This window comes from Pieris rapae, chromosome 22 (genome assembly GCF_905147795.1).
Source record: "Pieris rapae chromosome 22, ilPieRapa1.1, whole genome shotgun sequence".
In the NCBI taxonomy this organism is placed as follows: Eukaryota; Metazoa; Arthropoda; class Insecta; order Lepidoptera; family Pieridae; genus Pieris; species Pieris rapae.
The window spans coordinates 2,308,680-2,328,158 of record NC_059530.1 but is presented as its reverse complement, the minus strand read 5'-3'; the positions used below and the strand labels follow the sequence as shown (position 1 = coordinate 2,328,158).

General features: G+C 32.3%; 2 protein-coding genes across 2 annotated transcripts; both read right to left on the bottom strand.

Annotated features, from left to right (window-relative positions):
- Positions 1-329: 329 nt before the first annotated feature.
- On the bottom strand, positions 330-12,824 carry LOC110992528. Its single transcript, XM_022258394.2, has 10 exons — positions 12,730-12,824; positions 12,263-12,473; positions 10,380-10,510; positions 9,167-9,421; positions 8,238-8,397; positions 7,739-7,911; positions 5,852-6,023; positions 4,496-4,804; positions 1,431-1,603; positions 330-727 (listed from the first exon to the last, which is right to left on the bottom strand). The coding sequence occupies exons 1-10, from the start codon at positions 12,755-12,757 to the stop codon at positions 486-488; spliced, it is 1,854 nt and encodes a 617-aa protein (XP_022114086.2). The 5' UTR covers positions 12,758-12,824; the 3' UTR covers positions 330-485.
- A 1,839-nt stretch (positions 12,825-14,663) lies between these two features.
- On the bottom strand, positions 14,664-17,625 carry LOC110992536 (TIP41-like protein). Its single transcript, XM_022258403.2, has 6 exons — positions 17,436-17,625; positions 17,197-17,354; positions 16,912-17,091; positions 16,186-16,399; positions 15,491-15,649; positions 14,664-15,310 (listed from the first exon to the last, which is right to left on the bottom strand). The coding sequence occupies exons 1-6, from the start codon at positions 17,466-17,468 to the stop codon at positions 15,212-15,214; spliced, it is 843 nt and encodes a 280-aa protein (XP_022114095.2). The 5' UTR covers positions 17,469-17,625; the 3' UTR covers positions 14,664-15,211.
- Between the last annotated feature and the right edge of the window lie 1,854 nt (positions 17,626-19,479).

Below are 19,479 nucleotides of genomic sequence, written 5' to 3'. Positions count from 1 at the left end.
GTCTTTAATTTCAAAATTTTAATTTTTAATAAGCCATTTTGATGAAAATTATTATTCAAATGTTATGACAATATCTAACGATCCAGCACATGGTCACACACGATATAACACAATGATAACAAAACTTTTTTAAATTTCGGGACAGACTAAAATTAAAATTCGAATATTATTTAAAATTTGACACTGCGATGGTAGCGCCGTCTGTCGAATCCAATGTAAAACATTCCAAAATCAACAACAACTAATAAATTGAAAATTAATTAAAAAAACATTGTCCAGCGGACAAAATTGTGACCTAAACCATTCCCAGATCCCCTTGAACACACACAAAAAATTTCGTCTAAATCGGTCCAGTCGTTTAGGAGGAGTTCAGTCACATACACACGCACACAAGAAATATATATATTAAGATAGGCATTAAGTCGTATGGAATCGAAGGTATGCCGCTGTATGGCGGCGTTTTTAAACTTCGATTCTTGTTCAATTCAGTTTTGTCGTATTCCCATATCCCTTTCCGATTCATTACTGCTATGACTGCATCTTGAGGCGACACCAGTGGTTCCCGACATTCTTTGCAGAGAGACTCCATCTAATGAAGGTGGGTTCTGCCTTTTAAACAGGGATAAAATTGTCGATCCCCGTTTATAAAACACGTAGCCCATGAGCACTAGAACAAGTAGTGCCGCCCCAATACTGCCACCAATTACACCAGCTTGGTATCGAGATTCTGAAAATTCAGTTACGTAAGTCTATGTAAAGAACTGGTCACTATTGTAACGGACAATACAGAAAACGCCTATATTAGAACTCAACTGTAGCATCTGTTTTATCTTTGTCTCTTTCAGTGAAATGTGATTTACGCTGCGATAAAAGAGATGAAGTACTATTGTTTATACTGTGTTATTAGACTATTTAAGATTTTTATGTATAACGTACTTATTATAATATTTTTATGTGAAACTTCTTTAGGCTTAGGTGAAATTTTTACGGATGAAACGTCACGATGGTGTGCAGCGTTTTTGTCGAAGAAAAGGAAGAGCGATTGAGGCCGATTGAGAGTGAGAAAGGGAGAGCGAGAAAGGTAGAGCGAGAAAAAAGACACGCTATGGGTTGATGTATTCGTTTAGTAGTTAAATAATTGAACTTTAGATATCAATTCTGACGCATAACATCTTATGTAGTAAACGTAGATTTTATATTAATTTTATCATGAGCACGTATACAGTGTGTAAACAGTCTGATTATAGATATATAAATACATGAAGTGATCATACAGTGGTACATGATCTATGAGGCTTTTAGTAATTTTAATTTACAAAGAACTTCTGACATGTGTACTTTGTACGCACGCACTTTTTTATGTATAAGGTTTTGAAATTGTCTTATATCGCGGACAGAAATAGCAGAAATAGCATAGTTTTGAATATTACCTGTTACGGTGAAAACTCGTATCACATCGCTGGATTCCATGACGTCATCGTTGACAATGGCCGCGCAAGTCCAGTTACCAATGTCATCTTCACGTACCGAGCTTATTGTTAGAGAACAGTCACCCACTGTTATGTTACGTCCGGGCGTAAAATAGAAGCGATCCAAGATGGCACTAGAGTGTAAGAACACAGTTTTATGGGCATCAAATCAAAATTTCATAATCTAAATAACTTTATTCATATACGCCAAGACCCAATAATAAATCCACAATCTCAGATTGAAAATAATCTAACATCACACCGTGACAGTCGATCGATCTCCTATCTGCATCCCAATAACCAAACCCTACGAAGACAATCCATTTTTTGGCGACGGATAGAATGAAATCTCTTTGCTCACCCTACGCATGGATGCCACCACAAGCATTGTCATTATCATTAATGAAAAATCGCTATTGAAAGTTACGTGGCCTAAAGATCAATATAGCATTTACAAATGGAATCTTAGTCCTCCGCCGCATCTATTTATCAGTGTGTTCGCCATAAACTCAAAAACAAATCACACGGATTCATTGCATTATCGTCAATATCTAGAATGGTTGCACGTACGTGGCGAATGTATATGTTGCAGCCAACTAGCTTATCAGCGGTTCAATTAACAGCCTAGCTGTTTAACTAAAGGCCTGAAAGATATTCAGCCGTAGCGTTTGTTACAACATATAATAAACTGGCTGGCTAATGTTTAGGCCCTTCGTATGATAGAGCAATTATTTGGCAGAAGTAAAAAAGATGAAACATATGATATACAAAAATATTCGTTTTAAAATTAAATAGGTGGAGTTATAATTATCCTTATTATTGTAACTACACACGTCTATTGTACTTGTTTTTCATGAAAGTTTGGAAAACACTATTAGGTATAGTTTTGGTTAGCCGACGCCATTTTGTCAGATTGAACAGTTTCTAATTATGTTTAGCAGTCAACACTCAACAGGCTAGGCAAGTAACGTCATCGATCCAAGTCATTTGCCTATCTTTTTGATCAACTGGCTGAACACCACAGGCCGTTAGTTAAATGGTTACTGTTAATTGAACGGCTGACTAACCTCATTGGCTGCGACATATATATTATGCCATTATTTGATCAACTTTTAAATTTGTATGTAAAATATCAAAATATTATTAATATTTGCTGAACTAGGTAAGCAATATATAAAACAAATAGTTATTATTTAATACTTTAATCACACCTATATTAATAAACTGCCCGATATAACTCGTTGACAGAGTTCTTGTTATTAATTGCGGTATTCTTGTATAATTGTGAGAAAAAACCGTAATAGATAAATATATTCAAAGCAAGTTTTTACCGTAGACAATAATTATAACCTCTTGTAACCTCAAGTGTCAAATGTCAACTGTCATCACCCGGAAAAACCATATGCGCTGTTGATTATCAACGCCCCGTAATGGCAAAATTACTTCGAATAATAATGGAAATGTCGTCAATCAATTTAATGAATTCATTGAAAGTTTTTAACACAGATATTTGATTAGCTATGTTCCGCGATTCCATCCGCGCTTATTCGGTCATACTGCGAAGTGGGTACATATATACTACAGCGTTTCTTGATAAGTATATTTCTATATGTCTTTGTAATAACACATACAGAGAACAGCCCCGGTTTGTATGCAAGTTCGATATAGTTGTTTCATATCGGAAGCGCTAGCAATTTGCACAGCAAAATATTTTATTGCTATTAGGAGTTCCGTAAGTAACAGAGAGAAAAGGAAAAATAACCTCAAATTTTACTGGCCCTAAGACTGTTTGGTTCGAAGGTTGCGATTCGGGACAATGATATGATGTTGACCAAACCATGGTCTAAAATTCTTCTACCAAGACGTGCGCGTTAAAAGAGTGGCGGAGAGTTTATAGCCAGTTCTCTTTCTACGCCCATGATTTGGGAACTGGCAGTAAATGTAAGTTCACAATTAATTGAATTTTTTTGACGTTCATAACTGTACTTGTTTACCTATATGAATAAAGATATTTTAGTTTTGTTTGTTTGTTTGTCTGCGGCCAAGTACCCTACTATTTGCGACTGCCCTGTATCCTTAGTTGAAGGTGCCTTTTTCCGGAATAAGTTCCGAGAAAATTCAGCATTATAGTTTTGCTACTAGGTAATAATAGAGCAATTATATAACCTAAGTGTTAATAATAGCAAATTACAATCAATCTAGATTGAATTATTATCTTGTAACGTGATAACTTTTCCGTCACTAGCACGGGTAGGTACGCTTGTTACATAAAGTTAATCAATAATATATATAATTCCTATTGTATAATTTAATAATAGTGATAGAATTTTTATTATCAACCGTCGCTTTGAAAATAATTCGTAAACAATCTGCTAGTAATATTAAAATAATTTCTACAGAATAATTTTGATTGTTGTGATACAAATGACACAATATTTGTTTGTCCTACTCCCTAAATCCCAAACCCAATAACCCATCTCAATCCATTTTTGACCATCTGATACCAACATGTTAATCACACACTTTTATGAATCTAAATATTGATAAAAGTGTACCAATAACCAATCGACGGATTGTAATAGCGATTTGTCGATACAAGCTATCCGGATCGGTGTAGGTATATGGATACTGAGCCAATATCTTATCACAAGATTTTAACTTACACCAGTTTTTAAAATTATTTAAAGGTATTTGATATGTTTTATACATAGACATGTATATTTTAATATTATTTGTACGGTTTTATATACTTTATTTGGTTTATATTGATTATCACATATGAGTGTAAAGAGCGAAGAGATAGCATTCTATTCGTGGCCAAAAATGGATTGCCTTCGTAGGATTTTATTGGGATGCAAATAGGAGATCGATCGACTGTCACGGTCTGACCTCAGATTGTTTTCACTCTGAAATCCTGAATTATTGGCTTCGAGCGTAAATCAATACGATATCGCAAAAAACACTAAGTTCGCTAAAACCTCAGATATCAATACTTTATTATTATAGTATCACAAATGCTTACTTACTCAGCCTTAGTCACCGATGAATCGATGTTAAATCCAACAAACGAAGGCGAGAGGAATCGGCAATAATCCAACGGGCGATTTCCATTAGCTGTATGACAGAACAAAGTGATTGACTCCCCGATCCTAGCCTGAATTTCCCTCTTATTAGCAGCTAAAGGTCCTGTGACTCTCACTTCAATATTGTCTGTGGTTTCTATACCAGCTTGACGTTTAGGGCCCATATGACAATGCCAAATACCAGAATCCTGTTTTGTAACATGTTTAAACGTAATTCCACATTGCCCAACGGCTAAGCCTTCACCCGTGTACCTAGAGAAGTTCATATACTGTAGTACTGCGATATTGAGATATCTAACTTGTGTTTCATAAAGTATTAATAAACGTATCATTGTTTACAAATTGTTGGGTAAGATTCAGAGTGAACTGGATGAAATAGAGTTGAGAATAAGCAAAAGTATCAATGAATGATTCATTGGTTTTTGGTAAATGAGAGTTGCAACTATGAATATTACCGTGTTCTATACTATATATATTCTCATTATTTATGTTAGTAACTAAATCTCTATGATTCCTATTTAAATATGGTTTAGCATACTAAACAAAAGATTGTAACTGATAACTTAATTAAATAGTACCTGGATGGCCGAGCTTTGCTCGGTATTTTTATTTTTTTATAAATTGTGTTTTTGGAAATTATATATAAGTACGAATTACATACTAATATAATGATGAAATATGAACAATATAGATTATATATGCTGGAATAGCTTTAGTGTTGTTGTGTCGTTAAAGCAATTTAAAAAAAATAGTATTCTTATTCGCCGATAGATGTCAGGAAGATTCATTTTTCAGTTTAAATTGGGACTACTCTAGTATTATTATTCGCCGATAGATGTCAGGAAGATACATTTTTCAGTTTAAATTGGGACTACTCAAACACCACCTTTTTGTTATTTCCTATCATTTATTCCTAGCAAGATCGATTTATCGCCCCCGAAACCCCCCTGTATACTAAATTTCATGAAAATCGTTGGAGCCGATCCCGAGATTCCAATTATATATATACAAGAATTGCTCGTTTAAAGATATAAGATACATTTATGAAGAAGTCAGGAGTCTGCTTTATGCGGCGTGCCTAAAGTGGCCATTTATTCTTTGACCCAAAACGGGACATTGGTCAAGACTCAAGAGTCCAAAACGGGTACTTATATTTATCAGGAGAAAAAAAATTGTTTTAATATAGATGGTGACAGTTTCAAATAAGAATACAAATATTGGCACGTTTTTTTTTAATTCTACTTCAAATTTTCGCGCGCTTTCTGAAAACGGAACAATTTTGCAACTGGTAATACCTACCAATACGGTTGATCTTCATTGACAAGTCGTACAGGTGTAAATTGAGACCCATTTGGATGTTGGAACCAACAATATTTAAGTGAAAAATCTGCATGACAAGACACAAGTAATGGGCTATCTTCTTGAACGAATATTGTTGTATCTTCGATATCGCGTGGTTGGCGGGAAGATCCTGAGAAAGGGTTTTACATAATGTACTTACTATTCATAGACAAAATTATATACTCTATATCATTTTGAATTCAGTAATAATCTTGATTTATTAAAGACAATAACTTTATTGTTTATGTTTACAAAATGTTAAATGTGTGAACTGCAATCACAGAAAGTCAAGCTATTTTATAAGATAATAAATTTGCTACTATTTATTAAAGTGTAATTTGAATTGTAATTAAAATTTAATTAACTATGTTTATATTTTTTTAAATAATGAATATTTTACAACCTGTTAAAAATCAACACCATGAGAAGAGGATAAAAGACATAAGAAACCACATAAAATTTTATTTTTAACAGTTATAAGCACTTCTTTTAGATGCTTTTGATGACCATGCATTGTAACTGCATGTGATATATTAAAATGCATCGCTTTATTATTGATCTTCATTCAGAATTCTCTTCTTAAAATTAACAACCCTGTTGCATATCACTTTGCATCCTGCAATGTAATTCATTTCATACGTGAAGGAACACTACATCACTTCTTAGAATCTTTGATTATTGTATGCCACATGGCTAACATGCTTATAGAAGCTGTTTATGTGCTTTATCACGAAATTTCAATAATCCTGAAAAGTTAAATATAAAGTTATAAAAAATGCAAGATATGACTATGATACTAGGACATTCTACAAAAAACAAGGTAAAGAATTAAGAATCTAAGTTTACATACCCTATAATCCCAATATATATTGTTCATCAACAGGCTGATTGTTGTTTATTGTTGGTACTACAGTATCAGTGGGGAGGTATTTGAGTAAAGTTGGTTCTATAACATCAGAAGGCTGGTGCTTGGTGATTATTGGTTGTTGTAAGGTGTCTTCACATTCCTGAATGAGTCGCTTTCTTTGCCTCTTGACAAATGCTTTACGAGAAGTTCCAGCATCACTAATTCTTCTATTGCAGTCTGACTGACAACTAAATTTAGAAGGTAAAACTTTATCCACCATAATTATCCTCTGGCTGAACCCCATTTTATACTCACAATAATTTGCCATGTCTTGTTGCAACTGTAACAAGCAACTTAGTTCAGGATAACAAGCAGCGTAAGATCATCTATTTAAAAACTCATTGAAAACGTAAAAAAAGATTTATTTAAAAGTCGGGGGACAAGAATCATTCTATTAATATGATTAAGTTACTAATGGTAGATAACTTTACTTACATTGAAGTGGTCTTCACAAAAATATATATTTGAACTCGGCATTATTTCATTACAATTTCTCCGAGAAAGCTCTAACCACTTTCGACGCATTTTGACATTCCTTGGGACACATATAAATAGCTTTTCCGGGGTTTTAATTGACGTATTTGTACATTTTGGCACTGCACACCATTTGTAACTCATTTTTCACATAAATCAGTTAAAGTTTCACACAAATCGTCAAGTATTCATTAGAAATATATAAAACTTGACGTTTGTTTACAATATTGTTGTTTACAAGCACGTTATGTCAGAGAAAATGGCACGACGCCATCTTGCACCGAACGTTTTTGCGGATTAAAATTATGAATAATTTATTTTATTTATTAAATTAAAAACTAACAGAACCAAAAATAACAATTAGCATAAGTTTTTTGGTTGATTAAGAATTATCTGAAATTGTTTTTAAAATCTTGACTAATAGCATATCGACGTGTAATTTTTTCTGTTTTTAAATAACATACCTCTAAATTTAGGAGCAACGCTTATTAAGGCCTGCATAGGTAGTTGTTCTTTAACTACTTTGTCCTCCCACATGTTGACACCAAGGGTACATCGCCACGACCCGTAATCATCCTCTATGGGATTCTGGATCGTGATACCGCACTCTTTTCTTAGGAAGCCTTTCCCATAATAACTGTGAATACATATTTAACAAAATTACCTAAGATCTTATTACGATCCGCAACTATAGCCTGTAGGTTAAAGTATAGGTTCAAGTTTCGATTCCTAGCAAAATAATATTTGAATGATAGACAAAAGAGGCTGATCAGTAGTTTTCATAAAAAAAGTCTAGTCTCTATTTACTACTTAAATTACATTTACAGAAACATTCCAATAACAGAAATTCAATAAATGGGTTTGAAGTTCATCTCGATGAGACAGGTTAAACGTGTTTGAATCACTTGGAGTTCGATTTCCGCGGAAACAATAATTATTTCGAATCATGACTGATTAACTTGCCTGTGTTTACCATCGCTTAATCCATCCACTACGTGATATCCAATTAATTTAGATGTTCTTTGAAATCGACAGAAAGTGATATTTTTCTCCGTGTGCAAAATATTGCAATATAAATGCAGCTTATTATTATCATGGATATAACCAACGTCCAAGCGTTCCGCTAAAAACGTTATAAGTGCATTTAAATAATCTGTGCTATTTTGTGCACTAATTCGAATATTGTAGACTTATTTTTATGACAACTGTTTTAAGCAGACTTCAATTATAATATTTAGATAAAAATACAACTTTTTAATTATCATAGAGCCCAGAAAATCTCACCTAATTTATAAATTAAAACTTATATGTTACGATTGAAGCGTCTTTTAAGAAACTTCATTTATTTAAGTATTTCATTTGAACTATATTTATTTTATCCAAATAAATTTGATGATAATGGTTTGGGCTTGTAACTTGAAAAGGAAAGAAGGAAGTGAAGGTGAATGAAGACTCTACAGAGCTATGTCAGAAGTCAGAACCATCATTATTACAGTACCCCTTGCAAAAAGGCGTACAAATAAATATAGAATAGAAAAATGAATTCGATACTCTAGTTTAACATTAACTTGGAATAGATTTTGCTGGATTCTACCACTCTCAATTTGTTACCAATGTAAAAATATGGCGTAATTATTACATATATTGTAAATCTTATATTACGATAAAATCGTTATTACCTTCAACTGATAGCATTATTCGCGATAAAATTATTTGAAGTGGTGGAAAAGTTGGTAAAGAAAATGTTCTCGTTTTTTTTAATCTACTTTTTTTAACGTTTCGGTATAATAATTTAAGTCTTAAAATGAGATCGTGATTTAGCGTGTCTCCCGCGCGTCTTTGTTCGCGTGGCATCGGATAATCACAAAATTAATGACATTAAAACAATATACCTTCAACTACAACCTCTCTCCTCATTGGTACCTCTGCCATTCTACCCGGGGCTCCCAATAAGACATACCAGGTTCCCTGTACAGCTCTAGTTGTTTTATCTAGGGTTACTGAACAATGACCTGGTACTAGAGCACTGTCAGAAAATGGTTTCGCGACTAAACAGTATGAATTGTATTCAGTTGATAAATCAATTTGCACCATACTTTTGCCATCCTGTAGGATTATTGGTGGAGCTGTTGTCGCGGGTTTGTGGTCTGAAAAAATATTCGCTGGATGTAAATAAAATATCAGATATAACTATCTGGCCATAAGTTCTGTTTTTAAGATTTGTGCAATGCGATTTCTTAAACACCTCATTCCATAGTTTTATTTAATACTGAACATGAAAAAATATGTAAAATGGCGTAAATATGTAAAATGACAAAATATACGTGTTTCAAATTCAAAATAATCAAAATGTTGGAAAAATGCATTTTCATTTATAACAGAACTTAGGGGTGTACTGAGTATACAGGGCGTCCCAAAGTTATTAGACACGGTGGAAAAGAACATAAATATCGCAGATACGGTATTTTACTGAAAGATGACTTTATGTTATTTTTATAAGTTAGTAATTCGGCTTCTAAAAATTACTTTCTTGCCTCGTCTGGGAATCGAACCGACTTAAATGAACACCCCTACTTTTGAAGATGCTAATCGAAAGATCGACCAAAAACTAATAAGTCTTCTTAAGTAACATAGTATTTTAAATGAAACAGCGTAATATTAATCATTTTCAGTCAAAAATATATTGAACTCTGACATATAGGAGTCATAATTCGCACTAAGTCTTGACTCTGAATAATACCCTTATAAAAAATATATAAAATAGTAAATCAGTGGCGCTACAACCTTCTTAGTTCTTGGCCTCAGATTTCTGAATCAGTTTCATGATCATTTTTAAATCTAATAAGCAAGTAAGTGATCATCGTCCGGTGCCCGACACACTTCATCGACTTTTTGGGTCTAAGACATGTCGGTTTCCTCACGATGTTTTCCTTCACCGTTCGAGCAAATTAAAAAAAAAGATATATAGCTTGAAATTAAAGCAATTCGTGTTCGATAAGCATATAAAATATGATGCCCGAATATTTAATTTCAAATTAAATTGCGAAAGAAACGCGTTTCCATCTGGTACAGTAATTTAAGCCTTTTATGCTTGAAATGGCATACCTATTACATGAACTTCCGTCCACCCCATGACGGTGGTGTTGCCACCAGTGGCAGTAAGCCGCCATCTTCCTGTATCGTCTTCTCTGACTTCTTTCAATTTTAAACTACAAGTTTCCTCCCATCGCGAAAACCTTAAAGCATTTTAAAAATATAAATGTTTGGACCAACAGCAAGTTAAGTAATAATAATGTAATATTTTTATAATTTAATACACTATTTTAATTATTTCATACATTTTATTGTAATTTACTAAAGCGTAACATATCTTAACTAGTTTATTAATAAGGTTCATTATTTTTTTATTAAGTATATGTCATTATACATTACAGACACTAACGCCCGAACCCAATAATTAATCCATAATCTCATATTGAAAACAATTTGAGATCAGACCGTGACAGTCTAGCGATCTCCTACCTGCATCGCAATAACCAAACCCTACGAAGACAAACCATTTTTGGCGACGGATAGAATGAAATCTCTTCGCTCTTTACACTCATATTTGATAATCAATATAAACCAAATAAAGTAAATAAAACCGAAGAAATAGTATTAAAATATACATGTCTATGTTTAAAACATTTCAAATAGCTTTTTAATTATTTTAAAACTGACGTAAGTTAAAAAAATTAAGATAGGATATTGGCACAGTTAAACTGTCATTTTAATACAGAGATCAATCCACATACACCGATCCAAACTACCGTGGATAGCTTGTATCGACAGATGGCTATTACAATTCGTCGATTGGTTATTAGCACACTTTTATCAATACTTATTTATTAAGATGTCTATCCCAGATGGTCAGAAATGGTTTAAGATAGGTTATTGGGGTTGGGCGTAACTCTACTGATTATTTTACAAAATCTTCCATCTAAAATGTGTAAATGAGAATTAGAGTGAACATAAGTTTAAAAAAAAAATAGAAATTAAAATTATTAGATTAGATAAGCCCACAATAAAATAATATAAAATTACCAGAAGATTTTATTACTTAAAGAAGAAAATAATAATCATCAGCAAAACAGCGAACTAGGCTCGAGAAAGGCACCCAACAATACGTTCTCTAAAACAGATCAGCCCACTACGGAATATATTCAACTCCGGATGAGCTGTGTTCATATGAAATGAAATGAAATCGTTTATTTGTTAAGATAGTGGTACAATTAGATACAATTATTATAAAAAGCCGCACAATCCGCCATATATAAATCGGCATGCAAATGTAATTAATTTGATTATGTCATAATAGAAGCATTAACATTATGCCGTAATAATAGGAAAGTTAAGTTAATTAGAATTGGTGTTAAACTTATGATCTAGATACATAGTCCGGTCAATTTAGACATTCGAAGCTACATAAGTGGGAATTTATCACGGTCATAGAAACACTTCAAACACATTGTAGATCATAAAATTATCTACAAAAAATGTATCTATACTTTTTTTCCTACGAGAGACCGTTTTTGAGATATAACGATTCATAAAGTTGAAATCGTCATAATATGCATGAGTAGGCCACTTCAAAAGAAAATCTTACCGATTTTCAGCTTGGTGGAAATTTATGTACCTAGCTTCATTCTTATTTTTTGGTCTAATTTGACCGGACAATCAATCCGTTTTAATCGCGAAGAATTGAACTTGAACTCTTAGGTTGGTTTCGGCAGAAGGAATTGAGACCTAGGCCGTGAATAAAAGACGACAATTTTAATATCCTATAAGAGGTTTCGCCATACTTAGCCTTAGATTCAGACCTGTCACAAATGAAGCAAAATTTAACTAAAAAATCTAAATCTTTACTATGAATTACAACAATAAAAGCGAGGTTATGCTATTAGCTATGTCATTAGATATACAGTTCATATAAACAGTTAAAAAATTACCTGTTGCTTGGCGGCGAGTCAATGTCAAAAATAACACCACCTGGAGTTGTTACTTGACACGACTCCTGATTCTCTAAGGTCACAGCCAATTTCATCAAAGCTTCATGACCTGCAGCAACTTGAAGGCTTTGGGGCCATCCCAAACCTTCTTGAGCAATTAATGGATCGTTAAACTTCAATGAAACAGCTGTCACGCATGTAAGGAAAGCAACTGCAAACACAATTTAGCAATTACACGTCGAATATAATAAATAATTTATTCGATAATGCATTTGTGCATTTGTGCTCCGAAAAAAATGAACTTAAAAAAGCATTTTTTCATATAATAATACAGTTTAAAAAATCACGTTTATGTACATTAAAGAAGTTTTAATAGTAACACGAAAACCAAAGACAAAAATTATTGTTTTTAGTTTTGCTTAAATTAAAGTTCTAATGGCTATACATAGATTTTAATTTTGGCTCACCATTTATAACAGTACGTAAAGAAAACATTGTCACACTTAAATACTTGCAGTTAAGTCCATTTCATTACACCCAACAGGTAATAATGATTATTAAATATACTTAAATGTATATGTCATATAATAAAGATAAATATTATCAATAATAAAAAAGTTAATTGCTATTAGGATCCGAATAATTCCGATAAAAAAAGTCCATTGACTTTGTAAGTTCAATATTTAGATAATGATCGCATATCAGGTAATTAATCAAAAAATGCATTTAACATAAATAATCTCGACGTACATCTTTTCAAATCTTCAATATTAAAGTTCACATGGTATCTATTTGATTTTTAACTAAATCAATTTAATATGAAATGGCGCCTAAATTCAAATCGAACGAAAATCTGTGAATAGATTCCCCGAACATGGCTCGCTTCTATGGATATCGCTAACAAATCACTTACTTTGTCCTGAATCGTTATCATTGGCAAGCCATTATGGGGCTTCTAAACGGGCCATGTTTTTCTGCAATTGATGGCTGCACCATTTGGGAAGTAATTGCCCGGCCATCACAAAAATATTTTAATGCAGCTGATGGTCGAGCAATCTATGGCCGGGCCATGTGTAGCAATATGTCTGCAATAGTATGGCCCACGATGCAGACTCCTAAACGGGCCACACATACCGGCAACAATGGATGACGAAATCACACTTGTCGCAGCAGCTTATATTGTTTTAAAAAGAACAGAAAAAGAAGAGATTTTGGTTCCGACCTTACTTAAATAGGCGTGAAACTGTAGACAATTTGAGTCTAGAAATAATAAGCCTTTATATTAAATTATTCAAAGGGGAACAGAAATTAATAGTGCTTCCGACCGTGCTTGATCTACGCTAGCGTAGTCTTCGCGCACTGTGTCCCACGCATATCCACCGGCTACAGGTGCTACAGTCGCGTTGTATGAGAATCGCGACCGGTGCACCCTTCTATGTGAGAAACGTCAATTTCCACTACGACCTGGAGCTCCATACTAAGCTCGGGAAATTTGGTTTGCAATAAATTGATCGTTTCATTGGCTGTGTGACATGTGGCACCGTCCTGTTGAAACCACATTTCAGTGATATCCATGTCATCAATAATAGGCCAAAATTTAGTGGTTAACATCTCGCGATAATTTCCCGAGCGCATAATTTCGCGAAATTCATCTGTTAAGTGGCCAGCCAGATGGTGTGATTTAACACCACTGGATTATTTTTTGTGGGGCTATGTTAAAGACAGAGTCTATACGGTATTTTGATTTACCTGAATGGTTACGATGTAGATACTCACCAGGATCCGCGTAGTTGTTCGCGTGATATCCGATTACAACAGTTAAACATTAATGTTTTCACTGATCGAATCCTGATGTGAATCAAATTCAATAATATGTGCGTTTGATTTACTTTCTATATAACATATTGCATAAGGATTAGGAAGGTTATCTATACTAATATTATAAAGAGGAAAGGTTTGATTTTTTGTTTGTTTGTTTGTATGAATTGAATAGGCTCCGAAACTACTTGGCAGATTTGAAAAATTCTTTCACTGTTGGAAAGCTACATCATTCCTGAGTGACATAGGCTATATTTCATTTTCAAAAAAATAGGCATCCTTACTAAAATTACGATAACATTAACATTTGTTTATTATTTGATATAATTCTAACAGATGGCGCTGAGTTAAAGGTAGTAGTTTGGCAAGACGACGTTTGCCAGGTCAGCTAGTATTATATATGTGGTCTGAGAGAATCAGGCCTCTAATCAACAACAATGTCAATCATGCCATCAGGTGCTAATAGTATACTGGAATCGCCAAGGCAGCCCAAAACAGACCAACGAAGCATCATTGCAGAGCCGAAAGAAGCTTTTGGCTTATATAAAAATAAAATGTTGGTAATAAATAAAAATAGCAAAAATATTTGCAATCAATTTATTAAAATAAAATTACATGAAATTTTCTGAATGACGACCATCATTCTGACAAATGAGGATTTGCCTTAAAAGGTTGCTTGAAGCGTTCTACAAGCTTGTCTGTGGTCTTTAATTGTTCTTTTGGCTTCAATTATTTCTCTTTGCATTTCTTGATTCTTTTGAGTATACAATTTCTTCTATAATATGTATTTTTTTGTTATCATGTCAAATAGACTAGATTATTTTAAAATATACACCGAAAAATTCCCAAACTAACTTCTAAACTACTAAAAATACATGAATATTTTTTGGGTCCCTCTAAGGTTGCTCTATCTCTGCACCACCACTTGATACTCTATCCTGGAACACCCTTTATATTTTCGAAAGTATAATTGTTTTGATACAGTAACTCTTAATCTCTTTCCAAAGCAAAGAAGCCAATAATTATAGAAATAATATACATAATTTAAAAACAACTTTCATTAAAACTTTTAATGTAGAGCTCAGAATACATTTACAACATACAACTTAAATTACTTTGAGATCTATAATTTTAATTATTTATATTCACAACCAGTTTATCTGTTACTTTTTCTTTCACAGGCAAATGAGGTATAACATCATCTGCATCCTTCATGAGTGCTGTGGGCATCTGAAACAAGATTTAGTGTTATGAGTAAAGTTACTACAAACCATAGTTTATAGTAAGAAGTAAGTATAGTACATAAGGTCACTTTATATAACAAAAAAATGCCATCATCAAGGAGGCAAATACAAAAATCAGTATGTTTATGGCATAAAAAAAAACAACATTTAAAAATAAACAACTTACATTCAAATCCTGCGCCTTTGCTTCTTTGGCAGTAAACTCCCTTAATACATAATCTGTATTAATTATATGAAACATTCTGGTCTCAAAGGAACGAACAAGGACATCATCTACTCTTAAGAAATATCTCAACAGCACATACCAATATGTTGGCATCACTCTCTGAAAATGATTACATATTATTGTTATTATATTATTAATAAACCCTTCTCTATGTATTAATAGTTATACAATAATTTAATTTGGTGATACAATACACAATATGATAAATTTGACTTTTGATTAAATGTAAGAATGAAATTCAGGAGATATATATAGGGAATTTTATCTATGAAATAAAAAAAATTAAAAAGTAAAGAAACTAAGTTTTTTTAAAGAAAAATAAAATTTAGAACAATGCCATTAAGCCTACATTAGGTTTAAGACAGTATATATTGAATTTCAATGTTACATTTAATAAATAGTTGAATTTATGTTAGTGTTTTTTTATATTATTGTATGACTAGTTATGGACATTGTACAAGTCTTACAAATATTTTTTTTTAAAGAATTTCCTTTGAAAAACGTATTTAACAAAAACACAAAAATTTACTCCTGTCAAAAAAAATATATGTCACAATATTACAAACAGCATACTATGTTTAAGTTAAAATACATTGTTCCTTTATTCATACATTTCCTCCAAAGTCTACACTTACAATTTTTACTGAGAGCTTTGAAATCCCATGATCATGTAATTCATCTTCAAATAATGTAAGATCATGATAGAATAATATTTGTTCTTTCTTTTTTAGCAGTTCAAAGTCTATTGTCTCTTGAGAATCTTGAACGGTTAGATTGCCAGACAGTGTTCCTTTGTAATCTGTTGAGAAGGTCCAATCAAAAGGTTGCTTTTTTTTTGTTGCTCCTGGCCTGAAAAGTATGGTATAATACAAATTAATATTTTAAGTAATAAATGTTTTACTACTTCAAATTATTTAAGTATAAGAATTAAAATAATGACTATTATTTATTGAAGTGAAACTTCTTTAGAATCGTCGTGATTTCAAACCGGATGCAGCGGTAAAGAGAGACAGAAACATCAATTCATCATATGATTTAACGTGGGAGAAAATGAGATAGCAGGCATTATACAGCCTCTCTTTACTGCCGCTTTTTCATTTGATCGAATTTCAAACTTTCGATGTTTTAGTTTTTCCCAAATTAAAAATTTATATTAAACTTATAAATTAAAATTTATCATTAAAATATACTGTTTTAAAAGAACACACACATTTAGATAATGGAAAATGATTAATTTATATATGATTAATAATAAAAAAAATGTTTTTGAAGGTTTCACTTCTACCATGTGTGAATTGCACATATGTTTTTTTTTAAATGTAGTAATTATAGAATGCACCAAATTAATAATAAAATCTTACCTGCTTTCTAGCCATTCTTCTGCGCAGGATACTTCAATAGCCTCAGTTCTAACCGCCACTCTTTTTAATGCATCAAGAGGATTAAATTCTATTTTAGCACCATTAGTATGCTGTAAGGTGAGAATATTTTTTGGAAATATCATATCAGGAAAATGTGGTATGCTTAATTCTCTGCTGTATCTGAAATTGAATTATTTAAGAATTCTATTTACAACTGTAGATTATTTAGTGCATAAATCTTTTGATTAATAGTAATACTTTTTATTGTAACAAAATGTAACTTACATACAAAACTGGCAGAACTGATCATCATTTCGTTCACAAACAATTTTGGTTGAACACATACTTGGTAGAATACAACTGACATCAAATGATATATGCCATGGTCCAAACTCTATTGACTTCGAGTTTGAAGTGTATCCTCTCGGATCAACTTGATTGTTCTGTTTATCAGAATAAAATAAAATTATCATCAAATATCCATCGAAAAAACAGAGAATATTTCATTTTTATTTCTAAATTACCTCAGTCAACAAATTCGGAAAAAGTCTACTCATTTCAATGGTATAACAGGCTAATTTACATGTGAAACAAATAACATTAATATCTTTTAAAGAAATGTAATACTTATTTCATTGATTAAATCATTAGACATGAACCACAAATCAGAATGGAATCAACTACAAAGTACAAACCAAACAATAAAATCACAAATTAAATCTAAACGTCAAACTAAAAGGTCACAGCTCTCGCTAATACACAGATTAAGTAGAGCCAAGCGTCATCGGTCGTAGTATTTACACATAATACATACAGAGAAAAATGAGAATCCTGACAATAAAAAATAAGCATCATTAAGGCGCGAAGACAAGACGACTAATTTAAATTCAATTAACAATGTTTGTAAAAATTTGATAAATTTGTATGGAAATGACAGTTTGTGTTAAACAGGGGCTTAGTCAAGATTTTTTAGCAGTAGTGTGTGTAAAAAATTGAAAACTAAATTTGTATGTTCACTTATTAGTAAGAAATTTTAGAATACACTGGTTCACGGTTATAAATAAATGCTAGTGCTAATGCTAATCTAAAAAAAACTTTTACGATTTTTATAGACATAAAAATGTGTGGATTTCGTAAATAGGTTTTATTTATTTAAAACTGGCAATTTTTTAAATATGTTTTGTGGGCCTTGAAATATGTTTAGTATGGAATATAAGACTAAATTATATTATCATTACATTAGTATCACTTATTCCACTTTAATATTAATTTACTCGAATTTATCTCTCAGAGATTCCCTTCATTTTAAAGTATATATTGCACGATAGCTCTTTAGTACAGCATGACAATAGTTTCGACGTCAGCAGCATAACCCCATAATAACCCCGTTCGTAAGTGGCTTAATAACGGGAGGAATTGATTAATTTTTAAGCGATCAGTTTTACAGACCAGTCTCATAGCCAGATTAAATTTATTGATATGTACCCATATTATGTTGTGTATATTCCCAATGCAACCTCCAGACCTCTATTATACTGTGGCTTAGATTTTTATGTATAAAAATCCTTATAGTTATATTGATGTACATACAGGTAAAATAAGTATGTTTGTTTGTTCTTCACATTTCAAACCATGTTTCTGTTACTACAAAATGTTTCAAAATGTTTTTAGGATACATTTAAGTTCATCAAACTTTCTTTGTACAACTTCGAGCATTTAAGGTAGAATAATTTTAATATACGTGTTTCTTAAAAATATTTATTTATATTCCTTCTGTATGAACTTGGTCAATCAGATTTCCGCCACCATCGCCATAATCTTGGTCGATCTCTTCCACGGTAACCGGCCATAATGGGAGATGCGGAGGGTGATTTTTATTCGAAACTGTGAGAATCTTGGTATTGAAAGAACGTTTAGCGTATCATTTTTTATTTCAAGCTTTGTTTTTGGATAATGTATTATTTTTAAGATACTTTGTTTTTCTTCGATGGCTGTCTTGTCGCGTGTTCATCTTTTGCGCTACTAGGATGTATTAACTCTGGTGCTCCTGACAATATTATTTTATTTAAGTGGTTTCAAGAAATCGGGGGAAATGTGAAGTGTGCTGGTTACCATTCAATACTATTAGTTTGTCGTATCTAATAAAAGTAGTATAGCCCTCCTCCTTTTTTTCTGTAACTGAACTTGTAGTTTTTTCTGCCTGTTAATTAATTCATTCCGATTATCCTTCTAAATGTAGTACTAGGTAATTTCTAGTCAAAAATATTTCTGAATGTCTAACTTGAAACTCATGGTATTGACATTTTAACAACCAGTTTTGACTCTTCACCTTTCTTTCCTAACCTTCTGACAGCTTCAATGTTGTTGTTGTCACGTTGAAATTCAAATTAATATGTACATCTTTATTTGAAAGTAAAGTATTTTTTTATATCTTCTGGTTAAGCACTTCTTGTACTCATCATTTTTATTTACTGTTTTCTTTTTATACTAGGGTTGCCAAGAAGAGATCGCTTGTTAGCGATAAGGCCGCCCGTTGCATCCCGTGTAATTTTTATGTATTGTGTTATT